General features: G+C 46.4%; 1 protein-coding gene across 1 annotated transcript in view; it reads left to right on the top strand.

Moving 5' to 3' along the window:
- The window catches only part of LOC103775966, a gene marked incomplete at both ends in the record, with an annotated part of 30,682 nt that overhangs the window by 3,740 nt on the left and 4,657 nt on the right, over window positions 1–22,285 (top strand). The window contains 2 exons of the mRNA XM_008943442.1: window positions 2,842–2,970; window positions 21,761–21,856. Of these exons, the coding sequence (XP_008941690.1) occupies window positions 2,842–2,970; window positions 21,761–21,856 (225 nt within the window). The remainder of the gene's footprint in view (window positions 1–2,841; window positions 2,971–21,760; window positions 21,857–22,285) is intronic.

Below are 22,285 nucleotides of genomic sequence, written 5' to 3' on the forward strand. Positions count from 1 at the left end.
GGAAAGAGCAGTTCTTAATGATAAACCATTAATGATGGTCTGTTGTATCATGGCCAGGCATTCCTTGTGATGGAGGGATGTTTGTGGTCCTGTCCAGTCTGATCCAACATGAATGTTTCATGGACCAAACTAAGTACCTGACATTAGGTACTTGAATGGGAAAAAAAGATCCAAAACTTGGGAAAGATGCTAAAACCAAAAGATTCAAGCTCAAAAGTTAAAGAGAGAATCCCAAGGAAAAGTGAGAAATCCAGCATGAGTTTGATTTCATGATTTCTTCCTTATTTCATTTTTGTTACTGATCTTATTCTTGCAGGTTCACTAAGCTGGGCTTTGCTAATCATAGGGATAATTCCTATCAGGTCAGTAGACTCCCATCAGATACTGCCCAAGTGTGTAGTTGCCAGGATATCAAGCTGGTATGATCTTATGATCATCTGTTGCCCTAATTAGGCTTTCAAGCAAATTTCAGTAGGTCCAGACTTGTCTGTACTGTGTCTGCTGCATTGCACAAGGATGTCCCATGGACCCTTGGTCATGCAGCTGCACAGCTTCCCTTTGACTTGCCTTCCAGCTTTCACAGCCTTTCATTAACCTCCAACCTAGATCATGTGCATGTTTTCATTTCTGAAGAGGACTGTTGAACGCTCACACACCCCTGGGGTAGTGTGAGTGCCCCATCCACCTTGGCAGACGTCTGTGGCCTTGGGTGCTGTTGGAGATGAGAGGATTTTGGATGGCTCTCACCTTCATTGCAATGGTGTGTGCACTTGTAAGGGCAGGGAGATGAAAGCTGGCAGTGTCTGAAGTACCACAACTGTGGCAAAATAGACTCTTTTTCTCCACAAAAAGTGATGTTGAAGGAGACATCTTGGTGATGAGTACACACTCGCCCTACCTGTCATTTCCTTCTGGTTTTTGTTGCCTTTGCTGCCTTCTCCCCTCCTTAGCTGCATTTTTTGATACCTGTTGTGATATGTAGTCACTTCTAAGCAGCAGCTGCTGCACGATTGACATGACAAGTCTTTAAAGATTGTCTTAGGAGTCATGTAAGAGACTTTGAATTTCCTGGGGATGAGACTTGGAAACTTTTCTGTTGCTCTCTGTGACGCCAGTTTTGATCCAGCCAACAGAGGCTGTGTGCAGACACCTGCCAGTCCAGACGATCCAAAAAAAAGAGGTGTACCTGAACCATAAAAAGAAGAGATTATACCCTCCTGAGGAAGGGAATGATTGCTTGGGGACAGAGAATGAGGTCCTCTGACTTGACCCACCCTTTTCCCTGATGAGCAAAAGGGTGCTGTAAGTCTTCCTGCAGTGAAGGATTCTGGACCTTTTCCAAGCCTTGAGAAATTGCACGTGTTAGTGGTTGAGGTAATGTAACGACAGGCAGCAGTGCTTGGAATGCAATAAAATGACATGGAAAAAGCATTTAGTCCTGAACTCAGTGACTTCTGCTCTCTTGGAGCTTGGTGTGAATACTCAGTTAAAGATCAAGAGCCAGGAACATCCTTCTGGCTTTTTTTTTCAGTATACACACACACACACTCCTGCCTACTCAGAGGCAGTGTCCCCTTCTAAGCATTGCCTGGTTTTGTGCTTTTTAAGTGATACAGCTCAGTGATGCTTTTCAGCAAACCAAATGCAGGTCTGAAAAAAGGTCAGTGAGAAGTGAGCACTGGATTTCTGTGCAATGAGCTTTGACCAAACCTGCAAACATTTCATCGTGTGAATGGGGTGGAGGGTGTCACACAGTGGTTCTGGGATTGGCTTTTTCCACTTTGATTCTCTTTTTTTTAACTACAGCAATTATATAAAAGTATATTTAAAACACTGTCATTGTGGAGATAGTGCAGTGGAGCAAGATCTGAGGGCTGGAACCCCTCTCTGGGCTTGTTCAGCCTGGAGAAGAGAAGGCTCCAGGGAGACCTTACTGCAGCCTTTCAGTATCTATGGGGAGACCTATGAGAAAGATGTGGAGGCACTTCTTACAAGGGTTTGGAGTGATAGGATGAGAAGTAATGGCTTCAAACTGGAAGAGAGGAGATTTAGATTAGAAATTAGGAAGAAGTTCTTCACTGTGAGGGTGGTGAGACCCTGGCCCAGGTTGCCCAGGGAAGCTGTGGATGCTCCATCCCTGGAGGTATTGAAAACCAGCTTAGACAGGGCTTTGAGCAGCCTGCTCTAGTGGGAGGTGTCCCTGCCCATGGCAGGGGATTGGAACTAGATGACCTTTAAGGTCCCTTCCAACCCAAGCCAGTCTATGATTCTGTGATATGTGCTATGTGAATATATTTTGCAACATTTTTCTTCATGGATTTTGATTAGTATTTTTTAACAGAAGCTGAGAAAGGAGATTAAGTGTATGCAGGAATTGCTTTGGTATTTCATTCTTTGCTCGTGGCAAGCCCTTCAGATAACAGCCCCTCTGTGCAGTCCTTTTTTTCCCTTTTGGAGGGGGAGTATGCACATTTTTCCCCTTAATTGTTTTTTGGGGCACTGATAACGTGTATCCTTTTGCAAAGTCCCCATATTGTTTGATGTGGGTTATGACAGAAAGATCAGAAGATCCCAGACCTGAGGTCCAAGGGATATTGCAAAGCAAGCCCCCAGCAGTAAAGTACCTGTTTCCACCAGTGACTCCAACTGGTGCTCTTATTTTTTGATCCTTCCCTGTTATCCTGAATCATATAAATAGTTAACTGACCTGTATAGCATTTCACTTTAGATAAATATATATATATATAAAGGTGCTGCTAGCTGCTGTCTTAAAAAGATTACAGTATCTCTATGGACTGGTTTACTAATACTGTGTTTTACTAACAGTTTATCTCCACACAGGTAACACAAGTAGCAAGACAACCGGGTCCTCCTGCCCCATCCCCTTACACTGCACATGAAATAAATAAGGGACACCCAAATCTTGCTGCAACGCCACCGGGACATGCATCGTCCCCTGGGCTTTCACAGGTAAGGCCTGGCATTGAAGCAGAGCATTCCCTGCCTCCTTTTTTTCCCCCTCTTGTCCCATTCTCAGCTTTGCTGCTCAAAAATTGATGTAGTGTCTTGTCTGTGACCAGTGTGAAAAACTGGATTAGTGACTGATGTCTTTAAGCAGCTTGAACCTTGAGGTGACTTCCAGGCAGCACTGGGGCTTATTTAGGCATCAGTTTGTTGTCAGTTCCATGACAGAAACTAGAAGCAACTTGGAAAACTGTAGGAAAAACTCCTTGGTGAGGAATGTTGGGTCTGGCTGCTCTGGAACATGGCTTGTTTTCCATTATAAATGCCATAAAAGTGACTGAAGATCCCTCTGCTAGGGATTTTCCTTTTCAAATGGTTTGTACAGGATGCTGCAATTCTCTTAATTTTGCTAAGAGGTGAGACATTTAAAATGAATTACAAAAGTGAATGCTAATAAAAGAAATGAGACAAAGGACTGATTAAAAAAGAAAGTACAGAAAAAGAGATAAACAGGAGTTATAATAAAAATGGAGAAATCTTTATTAAGATACATGGAATAAATTGGTCTTTTTGTAGTCTTTATTAGATGAATACTCTGCAGGATTGACATGAGAGTGAAGAAGCTTATCTTAAAAAAAGAAGGGTCAAAAGAGACAGGTAATGGAGGGCATAAATAGGGGAGATAAAAGATAGAGGATCAGGGAGAGTGGGACCTGGAAGAGCATCAAGGTTTGAGATAGAGAGGAAAGCCTTAGTTTGGTTTGCTCTTGTTTCACTGATGCTTGTTGGAATAAATGGAGTACAGCAGGAAGATGTGAGCAGGTTGGCTGCTAAGAAGAGTGGTTTTGTTCTGAAGAAGGCATTAGGTGGAGAGGCAGTTTGAGAAGCTGAGGACAGGCTGGGCATGGCTGGTGGTAGTGAGAGCCTTGAGTGTATTGCATTGCTGAGAGAAGGTTCCTTTCCACCTGACTGGAGAGCTGGGTGGAGGGGAACCTCATGAAGTTCCACAAGGGCAGGTGTAGGGTCCTGCATCTGGGGAGGAATAACTCAGGACTGCTGAGGGGTGACCTGCTGGGGAGCACCTCCATGGAGAAGGAGCTTAGAGTCCTAGTGTACAACAAGTGCCCATGAGCCAGGAGGCCAAGAAGGCTTGGGGTGTGCTCAGAAGAGTGTTCCCTGTGGGTCAAGGGAGATTCTTCTCCCCTTCTGCTCTGCCCTACTGAGGCCACCTCTGGAGAATTGTGTCCAGTGCGGGACTCCCCAGTTCAAGGGAGACAAGGAGCTACTGGAGAGAGTCCAGCAGAGGCTGTGAAGCTGCTGAGGGTCCTGGAGCATCTCTGTGCCAGGACAGGCTGAGAGCCCTGGGGCTGGTGAGCTGGAGAAGAGAAGCCTCAGAGGGGATCTGATCAATGCTGAGCAAGAGCTAAAGGGCCCTGGGGGGCAAGAGGCTGGGGCCAGACTCTGGTCAGTGGTGCCCAGTGACAGGACAAGGGGCAACGGGTACCAACTGGAACCCAGGAGGTGCCACCTGAGCAGGAGGAGAAACTTCTTTGGTGTGAGGGTGCAGAGCCTGGAGCAGCTGCCCAGAGAGGCTGTGGAGTCTCCTGCTCTGGAGAGATTCTAAACCCACCTGGATGACATCCTGGGCATCCAGGATGATCTCCAGAGGGCCCTTCCAACCCCCAATATGCTGGGATTCTGTGCAGCCTTGCTGTCCAGTCCTCTGCCAGCCTCTGAATTCAGATGAAATACTAAACTGCAGCTGACCTTTGGGACTAGGAGATCTGTGGAAACAAGTAAGGTCAAGTGAGAGACACTTCACCTTAATGTTACACATTCTAGAGAAAACTAGGTGGGAAAACTGGAAGCTTGTGTTGGAAAATGTGCCAATGTTCATCCTTTATGGGCTGAGAAGTTAAAGGCTGAGGTACCTCCTCAGGAGCATAAGTAGCTTGCAGGTGCTGCAGCAGTTTCTTGCACTCTTGGTGTGTAAAGTCTGTGGTTTGAAGACTGAACTCCACCTAACAGAGGGAGAACGTGGCAGGGTCACACAGGGCAAACTCTGAAACGTTGCCGGCCTTGTGTTGTGTATCAAGAAATTAATTCCTGGTAAACCTCATCAACAGAGCGAAGCTCTTCCTGTGGCAGATGAGAGGGGAAGAAAGAACATTCTAGGCAGCATTCAAAAAGAAATATTCTAATCAAGGAATTTTTTTCTTCTTGTAATATTTTCCTGTTGAGTCAGTGCCTACGTAGAGAGGCCTCTGTGCCAAATCAGCTCCAGCCAGCCGGGAAACGCTCGTTTCCTGTTCTGCTGCCTCTCGTCGCCTTGGAAATGAGCCTCAGGTTGGGTCACGCCGGTGCTGGGCTTTGACCTTACATCCTCCTCCTCAGCTGAGGATCCTCGAGGGCTCTGGGAGGATGTTTGTCCTCTGACAGCATGGGGCTGGCCCTTGCGTGCTTGGTAAGAGGAGGAAGAAGCCAGATAATGGTTTGAAAAAGGGTTTTTAAAAGCAGGTTTTAAATTAAAAGAGGGAGATTCAGACTAGAGAGAAGGGAGAAATGTTGACACTGAGGGTGGTGAGCCCCTGGCCCAGGTTGCCCAGAGAGGTGGTTGCTGCCCCATCCCTGGAACCATTCCAGGGGAGGTTGGATGGGGCTCTGAGCACCCTGCTCCAGCTGCAGATGTCCCTGCTCCCTGCAGGGGGTTGGACCAGGTGACCTTTAAAGGTCCTTCCCAACCCACACCAATCTGGGATTCTGAAATCCAAGGTTATAAGGCAGGCAAAGCATCAGTTGTTGCATGTTTTTGGGAGTGCAGAGTGAGATCTGGGGAGCTTTCCCTGGAGGATTTCCTACAAAGCTGGATTTGCTAGCAAAGCAGCAAAAAATCGTGGCTCCTGTTCATTCACAGCACTTGTTGGCCTCTGCCTGGGTAACTTCACTGCTGTGGTGTCCTATCAGTTGACCATCTGCATTGGAAGTGATGGGGGAGAATCAAGGAGGTGTCTGTAGTGGGGACACTTCCATCAGCAAGGCTTAAAAGGGGTTTGAGGCTCTTGACATAAGCAGGCACAGGAAGACCTGTGCCCAGGGAAAGTTTTCCATACCCCTGAACTATCAGAGGTTTGGGTAAACTTGTTTTGGTTTGGGTTTTTTTTGTTTTTTCAATACCAGAATTTTGAATATTCTTGTGTCTTTCCACACAGCTTCTAGTTTTGTGAATGTCTATCATGACTTCATTTATTTGCCTTCTTTTAGGTAAACAATCCAAATCCTTTAAATCTTTCATCACTTGAAAGTTTTTCCATGCTGTAATTGTTCTTTGGGGCTGATTTTTGGACCCTTTAAATCCTGCTGTTTCCCTTTGGAGATAAAGGGGCCTGAGCTGGCATGATCTCCTGAGGAATGATTTATTACTCATTTCTGTAACACTTCACCAGTTACTCTGTGTGGTAACCACCCGTGCTACACTGATGATGGAACGTTGAGCAAAGGTTGTCTTTGCATTTGTCCAGTTGTGCCTGACGTAGCAGGGTGTGTTTGTTGATCTCTCGGAGTAGTTAAGAAGGTAAGGAAGAGATGTTTGAGTTAGAACCTGATTAAGGTGTCGTTGATTTCTCCACCAGAACCATGACTTGATGGATACTCAGAAAACTGAGTCTTTCCAAAGCAGGCACTGATGTTTAGTCAGTAGTGAATGAGAATATTTATGTGTGGTGTTGGACTTTGAATATCATTTAGGTCTAACAATAATTTTGCCAGTGATAGAGTGTGTAGCTTGCTTGTGTGGTCACCACTGAGTGCTGACTGTCAGCCCAGGGCTCATCAGGGACCTCTGTCCCTCACTTTTCTCCAGTAGGCATCTCAGCATCCCTTCTTTTGGGGCTCAGAGTCACTTCCCAGCTTCTTCAAGTGGGGAACTTGCTGCAGGAGACAAGGGGATTAATAAGTGCTGTGACTCCACAAGTGATGCCCTCACTGTCCTGGCTGTGCTAAAGCTGCCTGTTCCAGTAAGTCTGGGTGATGGGAGATCAGGTAATACCTTAAAATGCTAGGAAGTGATGAAAGGAACCACTGTCCCTTACTGTTACTTACTGCTCCCTTGGAGCACTTCATAGGTCTGTAAACTCCTGTGTGACAAGATGACAGCATCGTGTTGAGTGGTCTGCAAGAGGGACTTCGGGAAGCACAGCTCAGGAGATCTGTGGGGTATTTAGTGTCTCCTCTGGGAAGAAAAGTCAGGTGCAAATGTGTGTTGTACCTTTGTGACTGGCTTTCCTTGAACCTTCTTTAAACAGCCAGAAGCAGATGGCCCTGTGGTGCTGTGGTTTGGTGTCTTGTTCACTTATTCTTCTACCCTTTCAAGAGAAAGGTTTGACTTCCTCCAAGGTCTTTCATAATGACCAGCCTCTGGCACTTTGCTGCCCAGCAGAATTAGTTCCTGCAGCAAAATGAGAAGAGCTTGGCAGCGTTGTGAAACAGTCCCACACCCCTGTCTCTGCAGATTTCTGCTTCCCAAATTCCAGGGCCTTGAAGTCATAGTGCTGCTCTCTGGAATGCGTTGAGCTCCCTGGCTGGGGAATGCACAGCACATGTTGCCACAGTGATGTTACAGCCAGATGTGGCCCCACAGACATAAAATTTCATATTTCTCTTGCTCTTTGCGTGAAAGGGCCCCTCGTGCTGACTGGGAGAGGAGGGGCCCATCTTCTCTGTTGCCTCTCTTGGCTTGCAGGCTTCAGAAGTGGCTGGTTTGAGACAATTTGCTTCCTCAGGGTACTGAGGAATGGAGAAATCCTTGAAAAAAGAGTGGAGGAATTGGGAGCAAGTTACCATGGGATCAGCCAGGGCACGGATTGACAGTGTGCTGGGCACCACGGGGTTTGCCTGAGCACCCTCATCCCACGATGGGAGGGAGATAGTCCAGTGCACGTAGCAACTGCTGGAATGCTGCAAATCCACCCCCTGCTCCAGCCTTATGTGATGGCAGCTTTTGGAGTAGCCTGTTAAGATGGGAATAAAGGGCAAGCAGAGCTCTTCCAGAGCAGCCAGGCTGGGGCTTGGAATGAGGCAGCAGCAAAGTGCTTCCCTCTGTCTGATGAGTGACTGAAAGAGGAGAGGGCTCCTCCAGTTGTACCACGAGCAGGAGACAGTAGGCAAAGCTAGGACATCAGGAGAAGGTAATTTCAACCCTCCTCGTGACCTAGGGGTGTTTTGAAAGATCCCGAGGAACAAGTGCAGTGGTTTCTGGAGTGTGAGATGAAGCAATACAAGAGGGGAATGGTTTGGAGAGGACTCATGGCTTTCTCTGCCTCAGCTTTAAAGCTGTGGGCTCGGGTGTGCACGTCGAGGGATTCTTTTAGTCCAAGACCACAGTTTGTAAGCACCGACCGACAGCGCTTGGAACAAGTGGCCAGGAATTCCCTCTGTCATGAGAGGGACCTTTAGCTCTCGTTAGGAACACATCCTGCACTGAGCAGATAGGCACTTTGTGCCCACAGCTGCCTCGTAGGATGGAGTGCCCACTTAGCAGAGGACCCTGGGGCATGTGTGGAGATCTTGTTCTGAAGCTGTTGTTACTGACAGCTGTGTTTAAAAATCCCTTATCTGTTCCCGGGTACACCCAGAGAAAACAACAGTGCAACAGAGCTGAATTCTCAGGATCTTGCTGTGCAGAGACCTTGACTTTTAGGTGGCTGATTGAAATCCCAAACAGATTGTACTAGCTCAAACTTGTTACCATCTGGTTCTTTGCCTTAAGTGAAAAGAGTTTTTGTGGTCTCATTCTGGTCCTCAAAAATGTCACCATCACTGAATTAGCGTTTGTAATGGCAGTGAGACATTCCTCAGTACCTTAAGGTCTGGGAATCCGTGCCAGGCAGCCTGTCTGCATGCCATCTGTGGCATGTTTATAGGCAATCCCCAAACCCCTCTTTTATTATCTTGCATCCTTTCTAGGGGAGACAAAATCCTGTTAGAACCGTCATGTTTATTCAATGCTTCTCTCCCATCATTCGTAGCCCAATTTAGCCTTTAGATGCTTTTAATAAAGTGATGTTTATTAACAGATTGGAATGGAAGGAGGATTGTAATTTAATTGTAACCTCACCCATCCGTGCCCTGTGATAAGTTAGGTGCCCTGGGACATGGTGAGTGTTAGGGCAGCTCTTCTCTCCTCGTCTTGGAGGCAGCTGCATTCTGGGTTTTGTTGCCTGTGAACGACAGGTCACATTCTTCTTCCCTCCAGTGCAGCTATGCCCCATTCCCTGAGCTTGTGGGTACTTTGCTGGGAGGAAACAACCCGTGTAAAGTGAACATCCAGGGCCCTCAGAATGTGAGAGGCTCCCTAATTTCACCATCTCATTTGTACAAACACCCTGTCCATTATTTTCTGTGTTTCCTGAGCATCTTTTGTGAAAACCTTGGCCAGAGTTGGTTCTCTAAGCTTTGCAGGGAGCTCTTCACCCCAAGAGCTTTTCCATACAGGAGCCTTCTTGTTTTATGTCAGGTGCCATTACAGTGGATTTCACGTTGATTAAAACCACACAGAATCCTGGAACTTGCAGAGCAGGTACAGTTCTAAGTCAGGACATTAATTAGCAACTGTCTTTGTGGCTACAACGATGTGAACACAGAATGAAAGATTAAAATCCTCACACAAGTGAAGAATCAGGGCTGGAGTTTGTGCCACCCCTCCTCTACCTCTGAACAGTGGATTTCAGTTTTACATCTTCTGTCCACACCAGACAATGAGCATAAAGAAAATTTAAACAACAAACTCTTGGTGATGTTTTGTGAGCAAAAAAACCTGCCTTCTGGAGATTTGCATTAATGTATTTTTTTTCTTCTGAGCAGTCAAGACTTTGACCTCTCCTGCTTCTCGCTTCTTCTCTTGCGTGTGCTTCTGCACATCCAGGTCAGGCTCCTTCCCAACGTGTCTTTTTAAAGCAGCTCACTGGTTCTGAGCTTGCAGGAGTGTACGACTGCAGGTGGAGATTTGAAACTGCAAGTTATTTAACGGCTGATAAATCCAGGAGAAGTGTAATCTTCTTTTGGCCTTTGTGTTAAAGACCTGCTGGAAGTGCAGCTGAACTCTCTGTTTTGTAATAGGATTAGCGTGTTTTTGATGGGGTTAATAACGCTGAGAATATTTGCTCATATAATGTGTTTTGTTATTTTTGATTCATTGCTCTGCCTTTTGCCTCCTTAGCTTAAATGGGGGTAAATCAGTGCTGGAAAGGTAAAGCAAGTCTGTGTCTCAGCACCTACTATCGGTGCCTCTTGGGCTTGGAGGTGCTTTGGTGTAGGGATGCTCAACTTCATGGGTGGATCTCTGCTTGGAGAGGTGTTTTATACTCCTTCACGTGGTCTTGTGTGCCCAGTGGGGGCAGATAATGTGTTTTTCCTACTGCTGCTTGAGCTTTTTCTTTCAGGAGTAACCTGAGCCTGGCTTGGAGTCTTCCCTGGCCCATCCACCCTGGGGTAAACTGAGTTATTTTGAATAAAAAAGCTCTCAAAGGAGGTGTCTTGGCCACATGACACATCCTGGGTGTACGATCTAGCAGAATTGTCTTCTGGCTCACAATACTATTGTGAATCAAAAGCTGCTTTTAAATTGCCAGTGACTTTTCTTTTTTTTAATTGAAACAGCATTTTTAATAGAAAAAATCCAACTCCTCTGTAGCTGTTTCAGAATTCTACAGCTCCCTTTCTTCAGTCCTTTTGCGTGTTTTCTGTTCTCACAGTTGCGTGGACTGTGCTTTATTTTGGTGCTTTTCAGACTTCACCACTTGCTGAACCACATTTTTGTTTCATAATATAAAATGACAAAACAGCATGAGGCAGCTTGCCACTTTTCTTATGTTTAATAATTTCTATTCTGGTATTCCTCCTGTAACAATACCTCCTGTTCCATGCAGTTTAATGGATGTTTTCTTCCCTGCTCCAGAAAATACGTCGTTTTTAAACAAACACCATGTGTTGCAGAAGGCAATATGTCCCAAAGTCAGCACAAAAGTCAGAGCTTCACACAGTCTGCACTTTTCAAACGTGGGGGGCATAAAATATCCCTGCAGCTAGATAAAACTGGGGAGAAGGAGCCCTTGAATTACTGGAGTCCACCGTTAGCTGGTGTTTCAGACTGGGGAACTGGAGAACAACCTCTGGATCCACTTACACCTTCAGTGATGAGGACCTGCCCCCCAGGGATGAAGGTTTGAAATCCATCCACAGCGTGGTTCTCATGGGAGTTGGAGCCTCAGCACGTGGCTTTCCACTCACAACAAAGAGCACTGAAGAATTTGATGGTTATGGAGCAGTAATTCCACTTTTGGCTCTTTGTAGCCTGTAATGGCTGTTGCTTGTGTTCTCCATGGACCCCTCTTTATGGTGCTGTTAGAAACCAGTAATTTATTTAGTTGCTTTAAATTGTCTGAATTTGCAGGGGCATTTCTGGACTTCAGTATAATGTGGTGAAATTTGAACATTATCCTAATTGTTTCCATAGACTCATAAAATGGTTCAAGTTGGAAGAGACATGGAGATCATCTCATCCAAAGCAGGGTCAGCTAGAGCAGGTTACTCTGGACCATGTCCACTTGAGTTTTGAGTGTCTCCAAAGATGGAAACATCCTTAGAGAGAGACAGGACAACAGATTTTTCAAGCTTTTGATTTGGTCTTGGAGGAAAGGCTCAAACTTGCTACTACTGTTTTGACATTAGCATGGAGTAGGGGGCTCAGGTGCCTGCAGGTTGTGTTCCTGAGCACAAGCAGTCATCCTCAAAGTTCATTTTCCAATTGTGACAGAATTTTATAGGACTAGTGAAAGGTACTTTGTAAACTCAAGGTTGCCTCTGCAGAGATTCACAGGTCTGCTTCCAACAGTGGAGATGTTGGAATTCCTCCCCCCAGCACACACACATACTGTATTTTTGAGTACTTCTATTACAGAAAATACCAATTCCTTTAATTAGGTATTAGTCATTACCAAACAACCCCCAGGCTGCGAGCCATGTGCTGCAGTCAAGGCAGGGACTATCACTTCAGGCTCTGTAGGAAGCCAAGGAAATTCAAACTGGTATTTACAGATGTTGTGAAATGATAATCTGCTGGAGCATTATCCTTGCTGGTGTGTCAACAGTTTTGAACTTTCTGTGTTGATGAATTTCATAAACAAGTGTCTCAGGAGGAGGACAGCCACTAGCAGGACATCTGTCCCTCCTGATGTCCCAGAGTGACACTTGTTTAAACATTTCACTCTTCAGCTGACCACATCACTGTGCTCTGAAATTGGGCACTGGCTTATCAGCTTGGGCACCTTATCTTTTTTTAAAAGGCAGAAAGGTTGATCCTTCCTCCCCAAAGCTGTCTGGTATCTTCACCTTTGCACCGTGGTAAGGGACAGTTGTGTTCAGCAGTAGAGCTGCTGATAAAATAATTGCAATTATTATGTTAAAAACATGGGGTAAGCCTGAACTTGGGGGAGATAGTGTGTCAGAGAGGGACACTTTCTGTCCTGCTTTTCCTTTTCTCCCTCCTCCTTTGTAACATCTCCCCAGGAATAGTAACTACAGTGTCTTAAGCAGGAAGGAAAGGAGTGTGTATCTTAGGTCTGTATTGTCCTCTGCACAAACTTTGCCCAGGGAAGGGGAAACCACATTTCCTTCACTGCCTTCCCTCGGTGGGAATCTGGTTATTTATGTTCAAGGAGGAAGAACTCCTGTAGTCCTGTGGTTGTTCCTCAGGACACTGTTTCCCTGTTCCACTTGCTGCCTTCGCCGCTCGAATGCGTGACACTAAATCATCCAAAGCTGTAAAAAAGGTGGTGAGAAATTGAGCAGGGCAGGTAAGGACACAGATGATGTACCCCGAGACAAACTGCTGCAGAGGAATAGAGGTAATGATGGTTGAGCCACATCTGCAGGAGAAGTAATTCCTCCTGGGTCAGGATATTTTTATCCTTTTAAAGGCTGAGTTTAGTGTTTACCAGCACAGGGAGTTCTCCTGAAGGCTGGGCTGTGGAGAAAGCAGGGAGTGGCTTGTGAGGAGGAGGAGGATGGTGAGCAGTGAAGGCTCTTCTCTGCTTGAACTTCTCATCTGCAGTTTGCTGAGTCCCTAGTAGCAGGCAGTACACTTGGAGCTCACCAAGTGTCAGGGTTTTTTTAAGAAAAGGCTTTTGAAAACACAAAATAAAATAAAATTGCAATTTTTATTTCAATAAACACCCCAAACCATCACCGTTCTGTTTACACCTTGCTTCCATCCAAATCCAGACCTCAAAGCTTCCTGGTAAATCCAATGGGCAAAGACTTTGTACCAGTGTCACAAGCTGGTCCTGGTCCCATCCCAGCCCCTTCATCAGGAGCAGGGTATTTACACTGTGATTGTTTTAAATTCCAGTTTAAAGTGGAAACCTTTAATCTGCATAACCCGTTTAGTGTCACAGAAGAGCTCTGGTACTTGCATCATTGATTTTAATGGGGATTTGAATATTCTGGGTAATATATACCAATATATGCAGAACACCAGAGTGTTTTCACGTGACTGATGCATCTTACAGGGGAGCAGCCCCAGCTTATAGAGAGTCAGCAGGGTTGAACTGTCGTGTATTTTTATTTCACAGAGATGCTGTGATGAGGACAAGCTGATTTTGGTGATGCTGGATAATTTGCAAATGAGCTGCTTAAAAAATAATTTAAATTCTTGATGTGATGTATACCAAAAAACCTGCATATTTGAACATGTAGCTGGTGAATGAGGACTTAGATTTAATCTGAGAGGGTGTTTGATGATATGCAGCTGAAGTATCATTGTAAATAATGAAAGCCAAACTGTGAGCATTTGAGAGGGGAATTGTCCTTATTTATTGCTTTAATTGCTGTTGTGCTATTTTTAAAGCTGGGATGGCTCACAGGAGTAATGTGAGAATATGTTAGAATATGTTTTTATGCATTTACACCCATTGGCAGCGCTGGGCTAACGGTTGGACTTGATGATCTTAAAGCTCTTTTCCAACCAAAATGATTCTGTGATTCTATGATTATTTGAGAGGGTGCTGTGTAGAAAAGCCTGAAATGAATAATTTTAATAATTCAGGCTTCTCCATCATTATTTGTAATATTTGCAGAGGGGCTGGTTCTCTGTATTACAGAGAGATATTACAGATGCTACAGATTTTTTTTCCTACTATGCTAAAATTATTCACATTATACAAGTCATTGTGGACAGCAGCTTCCAAGTCTGTCATGACCCTGTTCTGCTGACTGCAGGCACACCAGAATAAAGAAAAAAAAAAAAGAAGCAGAGAAGATAGATTTGAATTAGTTTCTAAAGTAGGAATAAAGATCAAGTAAGTTCCAAAAGAAATCCAGGAGCTGAGTAATGTCAGATGCAGGAACTAACCTGAGATGGCTGCAGCACAGGTCTCCAGGTATTGTAGTGGATGGTGTCCAGGTCCAAGGGAATGTTTTAGGGTTTCTTCGAGCTATTTTGGGACTTATTTCTCTTTCCCCCTAGGACTTTATTGCTTGTACGTGCAGCCGTTGGGAGGGCTGCTGAAATGAGACTGTGTTGTGGGTTTGTTATGGATTTGTCACCAAGGTGGGTGTTTCTAGCTCAGTAACATAACCCTGAGCAGAACTAAGACTGCTGAAGAGGGGCAGAAAGACATTGAGAAGGTGTCATGGGACTGTTTTGGCTTCTCATGGTGTTGATTTGTGAGTGCAGGCAGATTAAAAGGTGTAATTCTTTGCTCTCTGAGCTCTTCCCACAGATTGCCAACTCCACGACGAGGCAGCTGAATCCCGGACATCTCTGGAGATGTCACCATTGGGAATTCAGTTAAAAAGTACTATTTGTCCATTGCCAACATACTAATTTTGGGTCAAATCTGCTTCCCCTCCAGTTCAGTCACCTCTGCTGAGGGTGCTGTAGGACACAGGAGGATGGCAGAGGAGACAGCAAGAGCAGGGATGCTGCTGGTGTTCATAAGTCATCACTGGGATAAAAAAACGAGCCTTTCATTGATGATACATCTCACAGGCTGCAGTAGTAGGAGATTCTGGGCTGCTCCTGGATGCTCTGGCTGTAGCTGTTAGCTCTGCCTTGCAATAATACTGCTTTTGAGATCAGATTTAAAAACAGAATCTTGCTGTAACGTTCAGTCTTTGGCAGTTGTGAACATTTTCACAGTCGCTTGAAGCCAGCACCGCTGCTGAAGGAGCACAGCAACGGGAGCAAACAGTTGTGTTTGGTGGGAGACAGGAGAGCAGCTTCTACTGAGCCCGTGAGTTAATCTTGAGGCCATTCAGGAGCCCAAAATAAAGCTTGAGGAACCATAAAGATGCTGGCTTTGTAGGAGGGACAGGCTGAGGAGCTGTTGTTCTGGTGTGTGCTTGCCCGCGGGTGAGTTTATTAGGTAGAAATGAAGATACAGGTTTTAAATTACAATCCTCTTTACTTTTTAAGAGCCGAATGCTGAGAGATTTCTGTTTGCTGGGTCCTGGGAGGCTGCAGTCGTTTAGGTGGCACAGTGATTGGGTTTCAGGCTGTGGGAGGGCAGAGAAAACCCAGCTCAACAAATAAACTCAGAATTAAAAGCCGCATCGTTGCTGGCACCGTCCTTCCACACGTGTGATCCAAGTGATGGTTTTTGCTGCTGCAGGGGATTTCTTCACCTGCAGCTGAGGCCAAACTCCTGCTGTCCAGACCAGTGAGCCAGGAGGAAGCTTTTGAAGAGGCTCTCAGAAGAGCCTCAAGGGCTGGTGCATCAACACAGCCTGTCTTGCCTTCCCCATTGTGGTTTTCCTCGAGGAAAATCGTTCAGCAGCTGGAAGAAAAACTGGGTCCAGTTGTTAAAAATGGAGATAAAAAGGCAACACCCTTGCAGTGATCTTGCCAATGGCTCTTGTCATGCCCTGTCCTGTGCCTTGCTCCAGGGTCAGCTGCGTTTTGTGCCAGGGAGCTTGTATTGAGTAATTTAGGGACAGGACCCCTCAGTATAAAGTACACTGAGTGTTCCTCTAAGTGCCCCCTCAGTCTGGCTTTAATCAATAGTTAGCATTTAACTGGGTCAGTGAGTGTCTTGGTAAAAGACCAGAAGTGTGTTTGTCTCCAGAGAAACGTGTGTGACTTTGTTTGGGGGTCCTTTGGAGGCAGAGATGGCTCTTGCAAGAGTTTCACCCTATTTCCAGCCGATGCGTGTTTCACATCTCCACATCAAATGGTTAAAAACCTTTCTGAAAGTCCCCACAGTGACACTTTGAGGGAGCTTTTCGCTGGGTTCCCTCTGTTGGTGTGCTCAGAGCACTCAGCCACACACCAGAGATGCAAAGCACTGCGGCGAGGTGTGTTTCTATTCACCTGGAAGAGTCTCCTTGCTTCCCTCGTGCCCTTTGGGGCTGCTGGGGGAGAGCCGAGGGCTGCCTGTGGCCCCAGCACGCTCTGTGGTGTTATGAAACGTTTTGCTTACGCCGTCACGTTCCTCCCAAAGAGATTAAAGCTTTTTGTTGGCATTCAGCAGAGCTCCAGCTCGCCCCGGACCGGGGCAGTGGCTGCATTGGGGTTACTGGGCAGTCACTGGGAGTCTGAAGGTTTTCTCGCCCAAGGTCACAGTGATAGTGATGGGAATAGAGCAGCAAGCTCCTGAGTCACGGTCATGTGCTGGAACTACAAGCCCGTTTCTCCTCCTCCTATGTAAGTTCAGTAAATAGAGACCCAGCCAAACCTCTTCCCAAAGCAGAGAGAGGATTCAAGGACCGGCGCTGGGGTTTAACCCCGTTGCCACACAGAGCCCAGAAAGCTCAGCAAGGGACACCTTTCTGAGTGGGGATTGAAGAGTTTTGTTGGAAAAAAAAAATGTCCAGGGGCTGCAGGAGGCAGGGAGCTGAGTGACTCAGCTCTTCTGAACCCAACCTGTGTACTTTGCCTGTTTATTCCCAGTACAGCCAGTACCGGGGGAGTCGTGTTACGCAGCAGGCGCAGTGTTTATTAACCAGCTCGGGAGCTGAGCTAAGAATAACTGTTTTCGTTTGTTTTGTTGCTAGTGCTTATTTCACTTTTTATTTTTGCTTAGCTCAGTCAGCAGCCTGAGGTGGAAACTGCACAAAAAATGGACAAGAAAGGGTTTTCCCCAGCAAGTTGCAGGAAGATAGAAACACACAGCTATTATCACCTTCCCCCCATCAATAGCCACGGCTCAAATCTAAACTCACTACCCTGAAAGCTTTGAGGGAAGCAAATTGTTCTGCCTGGAAAGTGGAGCAGCTCAGCAGCCAGCCCTGTTCCAGCTCGGGGGGCTGCAGTTATTTCAACTTCAGGGATTTTGATGCTCTGAACCAAAATCTTGATAGAGAGCAGCATTTGCTCCCTGCCTTCCCCTCCACGGTTGGTTGTTTTGGGCATTTTTGGGGAGTTTCCTCATTGATCCCTTCATCTGCTCACCTCATCCTCAGCATTTCAGCCACGGTGCAGAAAAGCCACGTATTTCCAGCGTGACTGCATGTGATTATAATTACCTTGTGTACCTATTTAGCACAGAAAAAAGTCCTTTTGACAGATGAATAGATGCAATACTTTTCATCAGCTGACTTGCCTGAAAAGCAGCGGAGTGCTGTGATTTATTCTGTTGGATGTTTTGATACTTTTTTTTAGGCTACAATGTACTTACATGTAAACCTAGGACCCGCAGAAATTTATAAAGCACTTTTTTTCCCCCCTCCCTACCCCCAGTTCAGGCACAGCTCCGGTTTGAAGCACGCCCAGCAGAAGCATTTGTTGTTGTGTAATAGTTGTGAAACGTGTTTATTGAGGTGATGTCTGTTGTCTACGGTGGGATTTGGATTGCAGTCCTTCCTCCAGGCTGCAGCTGGGAACCAAGCACCCAGAGAGGTCCTCTGGGTGAGAGGCAGTCCACTGTCACCTTCTTTCCACGACAGCTCAATAGCAGAAACCATTCAGTGGCTGCTGTTTAAACCTTCATATTCTTTTTTCTTTATTCATGCTGTATCTCTTCTGATTGGGTTTACATGCTAAAGCAAATTGAACGCTCAGTTGCATCGTCCTGTGTTTGCCTCTCAGCCTTCCTAGTGTCAGAAGTGACATCTGCTCCCAGGGAGGTGGCTCTTTGGCACTGTGTTTAAAATGCCTGCTTTAGTCTTGCAGCTGAAACTCGCCTGGTTGCAGGCTCAGTGACAGCTGCATTTCTTCTCTTTTCTTTCCAATGGCCTTTTCCTCGGGCGATGAGAAGAAAACTCAGCCTGGTTTGGAGGTGGGCGAGGGCTTTGGAAGTTGTGTCTGACTTCAGGCTTTGTTCTTTTGCGTGCAAATTAAGCCTGAGGAGAACATGTTTTCATGAGCCTGAAGAAGGAGAAGCATAGTGGATACTTTCTTCTCTTTTTGCTGGGATGCTCTAGAAGCCAGGAGGTCAAACCATTCGGGATAAGGTCTCTTCTCTGGAGAGGCACAAGGAGCTGATGGTCAACTGGTTGTCATGAGAGTGTTCATAGTATTTCCCAGCACAGCCACCCACTCTTTGTGCCTGCTGCTGCCTGGTAGGATGTGAAGAGCAGCGTCACCGCCCTTCCCGAGGCGCGTGGACAGGCACAGAGAGCAGCTGATCCTCTGAGAGGAGAAACCATAATCTCACGTCAGGCAGAGAGCCCAGACGCAGAAAAAGACAAAGGCAGGACAACTTCTCTGGGTTGGGGATGAGGAGACAGCAGAGCTTCCCAGCATCTCGTTAGCGCTCGCTGCTCCCCCGATGGCTCGTTGCGGCGCCGTCGTTACCGCTCCGAGACGTGGTGCCTGCTGCTTGTTACACAGCAGTGACACGAGCAGCTCAAGCAGAATCACACTTGTCAAATAAATGGGGAAAATATTTGAGGCTGCATCTGACATCTCCAAAAATTAAAAGGCTTCTCGCAAATGAGTCGTTAGCATGAATTAGAGGTTTTGCGGAAGGAGGGAGGGGAGCGCTGGCTGCAGAGAGGATTAGACCAGATGAGCTCCTGGAGAGGAGGGGCAGTGGAAAACCTGCCCTGGTTACCTGCCAGAGGTTGCTGCTTCCATAGCAGGAGCTGATTAAAAACCTTTAACTGCTCTTGAACCAGAGTCTTTTCTGGTGTGTCGATATAAACTACTGCAGAACAATGTTCTCTGGCTAAATACTCCACTGAGTGTGCCTTGGTGTTCTCAACACAGCAAAGACCTGGTGATGGACCTGGAGCTGTAAATTTCTATCATCTTCTTGACCCACAAAGCAGTATGAAAATTAGGTGGAAAATAACCTAAGGTACTTCCTACTCAGCTTGTGTAGTAGGAACATCGTACCTACGTGTCTGTGTGTTCCTGTGTAAGTTTTGCTCTTTAAGGATCAGTTTGAGTGTGGTCCCAAAGCAGGAATAAGAGGTATTGCAGCTGCTACTCCTATTCCTGCTTTGGGACCACACTCAAACTGATGGGATGGGATGGTTATTGGGCTGGGCTCAGTCCCCCCATCCCCTGTCATCCTATTTTGTTTTGGCTTGTTTTTTTCTGAGACTGGAAAATTCTTTAGTCAGATTGTCTCTAAACTGTAGATTCATTTACCTTGTATTACGTTTTGATCAGCAGGAGATTAGGTGAGGATTTTATGTCTAGGGATGGAAGGAAAAAAAGAGTGATGCTGAGACCTCAGCTGTCTGCTGGATGCTCTGCAAGGCATGGGATGCTGGGCAGTGTGTGGTGGAGCAGTCAGTCGTAGGAGGCTCTCAGTGATCAGATGTACTAGGTGCTCTTCCAAAGTGAGTTGTGTTCTTACTCTGAAACCATCCTGCTTGAAGGGGCTGAAGAGGCTGAGCTGTGGGTGAGGTCTGGACTCTGCTGTAGCACCCAGTCTGGGAGGGGGGAAGTTAATGCATGCTACACAGGCTGGATCATGGGGCCAAGGCCAGTGGGATGGGGTTCAGCATGGCCAAGGGCTGGGTCCTGCCCTTAGGTCTCAACAGCCCCCTGCAGCTCCAGGCTGGGGCAGAGTGGCTGGAAAGTGCCCATGGGAAAAGACCTGGGGGGTTGTTTGACAGACAGCTGAAGAAGGTGGCCAAGAAGGCCACCAGCATCCTGGCTTGGATCAGCACCAGTGTGGCCAGCAGGACTAGGGATCATCCTCCTGGACTTGGCACTGGGGAGACTGCTTCTCTAATCCTGGGGTCAGTGTTGGGTCCTTCACTCCAAGAAGGACCTTGAGGGGCTAGAGTGTGGCTGGAGAAGGGCAATGAAGCTGTGGAAGGGTCTAGAGCCCAAGTGTGGGGAGGAGCAGCTGAGGGAGCTGGGGGGGCTGAGCCTGGAGCAAAGGAGGCTCAGGGGAGACCTTCTGGCTCTCCACAGCTCCTGACAGGAGCCTGGAGCCAGGTGGGGGTCGGGCTCTGCTCCCAAGGAACAAGGGACAGGACAAGAGGAAACAGCCTCAAGTTGTGCCAGGGGTGGTTTAGGTTGGGCATGAAGAGAAACATCTTCCCTACAAGGTTTGTCCAGGTCTGTGCCAGGCTGCCCGGGGCAGTGGTGGAGTCCCCACCCCTGGAGGAGTTTCCAGGCCATGGAGATGTGGTGCTGAGGGACATATTTTAATGGTAACCTGGCAGTACTGGACTTGAAGATCTTAAAGGTCTTTCTTAACCTAAAGGATTCTATAATTCTCTTATTCTTTACCCAGTGTCCTACAATTGTGGCCGTTTTGTAAGAAAAACTCTTCTTAAATTGCTGGATGACCTCTCTTGGTAGCTAAAGTTTTGTAAGTTTCTTTTTTCTTTAATACAGACAGGTTTGGTCAACCAACTATAACTGAGTTTTATTGTTAAAAAAACTTAATTATTCACATCAAATACAGCACGATTCAAATCAAAACTCCCCTGAAATGTGCCCAAGGGCTGCTGCTGAAGTGGAACCTGTTCTTCCTGTACCACGTTATGGGCTGAAACAGTTCCTTTTATTCCTTAGACCCACTCTTCAATTTTAATGCAAGGGCCATGAAATTCAAAGATGAGAAAAGATTCTTCAGCAGGGCTGGCAGTGTGAATATATCACTATTCTGTGTACAAAGAGATACTGCAGTGCTTTTAAACAGATCCTCTCATAATCTGTCCAGTGAGCCCAAAGACCTTCTCCCAGAGGAGACCCAAGACCTGATGAGCTCCCTTATTCATCAGGTAGATTTGGTGATACGTAGGCAGAAGGTTAACAGGGACTGTTAATACTGCTGATAACCAGAGCTGCTGCCTCAAGGGGTAGAGAGGGACTGGGGGAGGAGCTGAAGAACTGGAGAAGTGGCTTGTGATGGAGTCCTGTAGGAGCTACAAGGCAGCGTGTAGAGTTGGGGCTAATGCCTTCAGAAAGCACAGACTGTCACGGGCTAGTGGCAGGTTTTTATGTCCTCCCAAAAAGAAATGTTGGGGATTTTAAAAAAAAAAAAAAAGTTATAATTTTTGGTTCAAAATAAAAGGAATAATGTGCTCTGAAAAGTTTTCCTTGGGAGGAGGTTCAGAGGAGGCTTTTGGAAAGTACGTGGACAGGCATCAGGCAGGGCAGGGGTTTGCTGGAATGGTGTCTCATGGACGTGTCTCTCTGTTGTGTTTTCTACTGAGCCATTTGGGTAACGTTGAGAAATCTGTTGGGTCCTTGAAGGAGACGGTTTCTCCATCACAATCACTCGTGTCCTCTTCATCTCATCATCGATCAGCAGCCCATCTGATAACGTGTTCCATTCTTATCTTTTGGGATGAATCACTCATTTATTAATTTCCTTTCCTTGCTCCCTGGCAGGCTCCTTATCCCTCAGGACAGAATGCAGCTCCGACCACGTTGGTGTACCCTCAAGCCCCTCAAACAATGAACACCCAGCCTCAGACCCGCTCGCCGGTAAGGGAGCCCACGCTGGCGTTGTCTTACCTTCTTCCTTCCTCATTTGGGTGTTTCTGTGTGTGTGTGTGTGTGTGTGGATAGCCCTTGGCTGGTTCTCTGGGAAGTGTGTCTTACTGAACTGGAAGCACGTTCCAAATGGCAAATCTTGCTGGAATTTTTCCAAGGTTGTCCTGGTAGGTGAATGTTCCTTTGAAAGTGGTTTATCAGAAAAGAAGTGATGGAGGGGTTCTCATCTACGTTCAAATAACACAATTTGTTTTTAGGGTAGTTGCTTTCAGGCTCACTTCATTTTAGAGTTTAGATTCATTGCCAGAATCTTTCTCTTTTCTTAATTTTTTTTTTTCCTTTTGAGGAAGTGTTTAAGGTGACAGACCAAAGCTCAGCAAACAAAAGCTATTCTCTGCAGCAGCAGCACTCAGTCTCAGT

Source organism: Merops nubicus, unplaced genomic scaffold (genome assembly GCF_000691845.1).
Source record: "Merops nubicus isolate BGI_N331 unplaced genomic scaffold, ASM69184v1 scaffold12147, whole genome shotgun sequence".
Classification (NCBI taxonomy): Eukaryota; Metazoa; Chordata; class Aves; order Coraciiformes; family Meropidae; genus Merops; species Merops nubicus.